Source organism: Solanum tuberosum, unplaced genomic scaffold, assembly GCF_000226075.1.
Source record: "Solanum tuberosum cultivar DM 1-3 516 R44 unplaced genomic scaffold, SolTub_3.0 scf00804, whole genome shotgun sequence".
Taxonomy (NCBI): domain Eukaryota; kingdom Viridiplantae; phylum Streptophyta; class Magnoliopsida; order Solanales; family Solanaceae; genus Solanum; species Solanum tuberosum.
In genome coordinates, this window is record NW_006239718.1 from 52,865 (window position 1) to 56,589 (window position 3,725).

General features: G+C 34.0%; 1 protein-coding gene across 1 annotated transcript; it reads left to right on the forward strand.

The window, feature by feature from the left end:
* The first annotated feature begins 1,269 nt into the window (after nucleotides 1–1,269).
* On the forward strand, nucleotides 1,270–2,887 carry LOC107059067 (uncharacterized). The gene is made up of 4 exons (XM_015305478.1): nucleotides 1,270–1,366; nucleotides 1,494–2,064; nucleotides 2,150–2,665; nucleotides 2,785–2,887. The coding sequence occupies exons 1-4, from the start codon at nucleotides 1,270–1,272 to the stop codon at nucleotides 2,885–2,887; spliced, it is 1,287 nt and encodes a 428-aa protein (XP_015160964.1).
* Nucleotides 2,888–3,725: the final 838 nt, after the last annotated feature.

Sequence of the window (3,725 nt, forward strand, 5' to 3'; positions counted from 1 at the left end):
TTTAACGGAATAACACTTGTCAACATAGGAATCAAATAACCCACCTCCAATTTTAAATACCCAATTCCCTTTAGAAACCCACCCATTTAAATACCGAGCTGGGAACCTAAATAAGCCACAAAAACATAAAAGTAACCAAAATAAGCCATTACTTTAGTAAGTAACTAAAATAGGCTTAGTGGAAGAAAAAATTCCACTTTATCTAATATTCTAAACTTTTTTCGTTAGTCTCATAACGTGTATATTTTAATATATAACGGAACTATTTCCTACACTTTATAAAATGGAACTATTTCTTACACTTCACAAAGTGGAAGAAATAATTCCACTTTACAAAGAGGAATATTTTCACGTTTTTATCTCTTTTGCAGTGTTTGTCATACAATTATATTGATTTGACATATCATAAAAACGAAAAAATTATTACACTACGTATTTTTATTTTTTTATTCTGAAAAATCCTCCAATCTCTATTTAAGGAGGACGTTCAAACATTAACTGATAGCACCTACAACATAAAGTCTTCTATATTTGTTCATTTTAATCTCAAAAAAAAATGTCTTCTAAACCAAAAGTTAGAGTTTCTATTTATTGGGATGGCGAAATTATACATGATGAAAATACCGTTTATTATAATTGTCCTCCCAAACACAATGCTAAATATTCAATTAATGTCCGATATCATAAATTTCTTTCATCAATTTATAAAAGAATGGGTATAAACAGTACTGTTTATAATTTGATTATAGTCGGAAAATACCCTACTTCATTTTATCACAAGGACAAGTAAATTTTGGAGAGTGGATTATCTATAATGACGAATCGTTGACCGACTTTTTTGAGGGTTCCAGATGACTACATAGATCAAATCAAGTTAACAATACTTGAAATCTATGTTAGGAAGGAGCCTAAGACTAGTCAACAACGTTCTCCTTTATCGATCGATGTTCATCCTCGATTAGAAAATCATAATAGCGTTGATGGATTTCCGATAACTCAATCTACTGATTTTCCTAACATGACTCATTATCAAAAAATTTCTTATCGGTCAATATGATTTTGATTTGAACGAAACTATCAATGAAAGTGATTGGTAATGCTCAATAATTATATTTCGATTATTATTTATTGATTTTGTCAATTATTTATTAATTTATATGATTTATTATTATTATTATATATTTTGTAGCGGTTTTACCTCAGCAAGATAGGAATATTGCTCCAAGTTATGGACTAGATAATTATTTTGGTCAGTCCTCACACTTTGAAATGACGGAAAATGTTGGGACATCCTCAAATTTTCATGTCTCGCCTACTTTTGATGCAGATGATTATCGGTATGTCCAACACTTGATTTTTTATTCAAGTAAGTTAATTGCATGAGATAAATAGTTATACTTTTTTACATATATAGGGAAAATATCACACAAGATGAGCCCATTGATCCTGTGAATATCGATGATCGTGACCTCCAAATTACGGCTCACCTTCAGCTAGTGATAGTGATGATTTGCCTAATACCGAGGAATCAGGAGATAATGTTCCATTTGAGGCATCATCTAGTGATGATGATTTTTTAATGCCCATTCGGTCGCCAAAATCAATGTCCATGAGTCCGTTTCGCAATCATGAAATTCCTTATCTTGATCATCTCCTAGAAGGTTCAAATATCTTTGGCGATACACATGATGAATATTCATCACAACATACGTGGCGTGAATCGGAAGTTTTCATGAATAGTACTATTTATATTGAAAAAGGCATGTTATTCAATTCAAAGAAGCAGTTGCAAAGAGCAGTTAAGCTTCTACATTTAAAGATAGCGAGAGAGTACTTTGTTATTAAATCGACAAAGAAATCATGGCGACATGTTTGCAGGCGTGTAGAACAAGGATGTCGATTTAGGCTAACTTCTTTTATTGAAAAACATACTAACATGTGGAAAGTTGGAAGATACATTAAAGAACATACATGTAATATGGGTACGTGCCGCGATGGACATTTTAACTTGGATGTTGAGATGATTGCTAACGTCCTCCGTGTTGATATAGAAAAAACGCCAAGGTACTATTTTATCCTTAGATGATTTTTCTTTAATAAGAAAATATTCATTTTTTATTTGATAATTAATATTATTTTTACTTTTCAGGTTTCCTATCAAAGACTATCAAACAGCCGTTCTTAAAGCATATGGCATTTCGATAAGCAGAAGAAAAGCCTATATTGGTCGCAAGCGTGCTTTTGAAAAAGTATATGGTACTTGGGAAGGTTCTTTTGCCGAGTTGTCGAGGTTCATGGAAGCTTTGAAACACTTCAATCCCGGAACAATAGTTGAAGGGAAAACAGAGCGGCGTATCGATGTTATTGAAGATGTATTCAACTATGTGTTTTGGACTTTTAAACCATGCATTGATGGGTTTGTGTTTTGTCGTCCTGTTATATCGATTGACGGAACACATGTCTATGGAAAATATGATATCAAGTTGTTGATTGCGATTGCAACGGATGGTAACGGCTCAATATTACCTTTAGCATTTGCAATAGTTACGAATGAGAGCATGGAGACGTGGAGTTTATTTTTGGATAATTTGCACTTGCACATTGTCAAGGGTCGTAGAGATATAGCATTGATTTCAGATAGGCATCACGGAATACTCTCATCCGTGTATAATTCTCCCAATTGGCAGGCCCCATTTGGGTTCCATCGTTTTTGTTTAAGACATTTGAAGGCCAATTTGAATTATTTTTTTTAAAATGTCACTTTGAACAACTTTTTATGGGTAGCTGCAAATCACAGGAGAAAAAGTTTTTGAAAAAAATGGAGATGATCAAGGAGATTAACCCGGAAGCGTATGTGTGGTTAATGAAGAACGATCTTGACAAATGAACATTGCACAGGGATGGAGGTAGGAGATAGGGAATACTGACAACAAATAGTTCTGAGTCATTCAATGGTCTTCTTAAGTCAGCCAGGGGCCTGCCAGTTACTGCAATGGTAAGACTCACTTACAATCAGATTGTGAACCAGTTTGTTACAAGATCAAAATTTGTCAATCAGCTAGTACAACAAAGCAACAATGGATGCCTAAACCATTCAAGATTTTTGAGGATAATCGAAAAAAGTCACAGCGACACACACCTATCAACTATCACCAACAAAGGAAAACATATTTGAGGTGCAGACACATATGCATCATGGCCGTGGTGGTAATAAGCACATTGTAAATGCATCACAAGGAAAATGTCAATGTGGCAAATGGCAATCATACCACATTCCGTGTTCTCATGCAATAAAGGGATTTGACCAAATTGGGTATCAAGCATGGGAGCATATGGCACCAGAATTCAGTGTGCGTAGCTACAAAAAGCCTACTCTGGACAATTTAATTCACTCGGCGGTGAAAAGTATTGGCCTAATAGCCCTTTTCTTATGATAGCAAATAAAAAATATTTATGAAAAGTGGGCGTAAATAAAATCACCCGTATACATAATGAAATGGATGTTCCCGCAAGTACACTCACTCGCAAGTGCTTAACGTGCAAACAAATAGGCCATGATAGGCGCAACTGTCCTTCACGAGCTCGAAACGCCTCATATGATGGTAGTAGCTAAAGAAAGATGTTTAACTTTGTTAATTTATTCTTGTATCAATTTCTATGCAACTTTTTATTCGTATTTTTGATCATTCTCTAGTCATGTTTATATTTTCAATTTTTTTTTAATT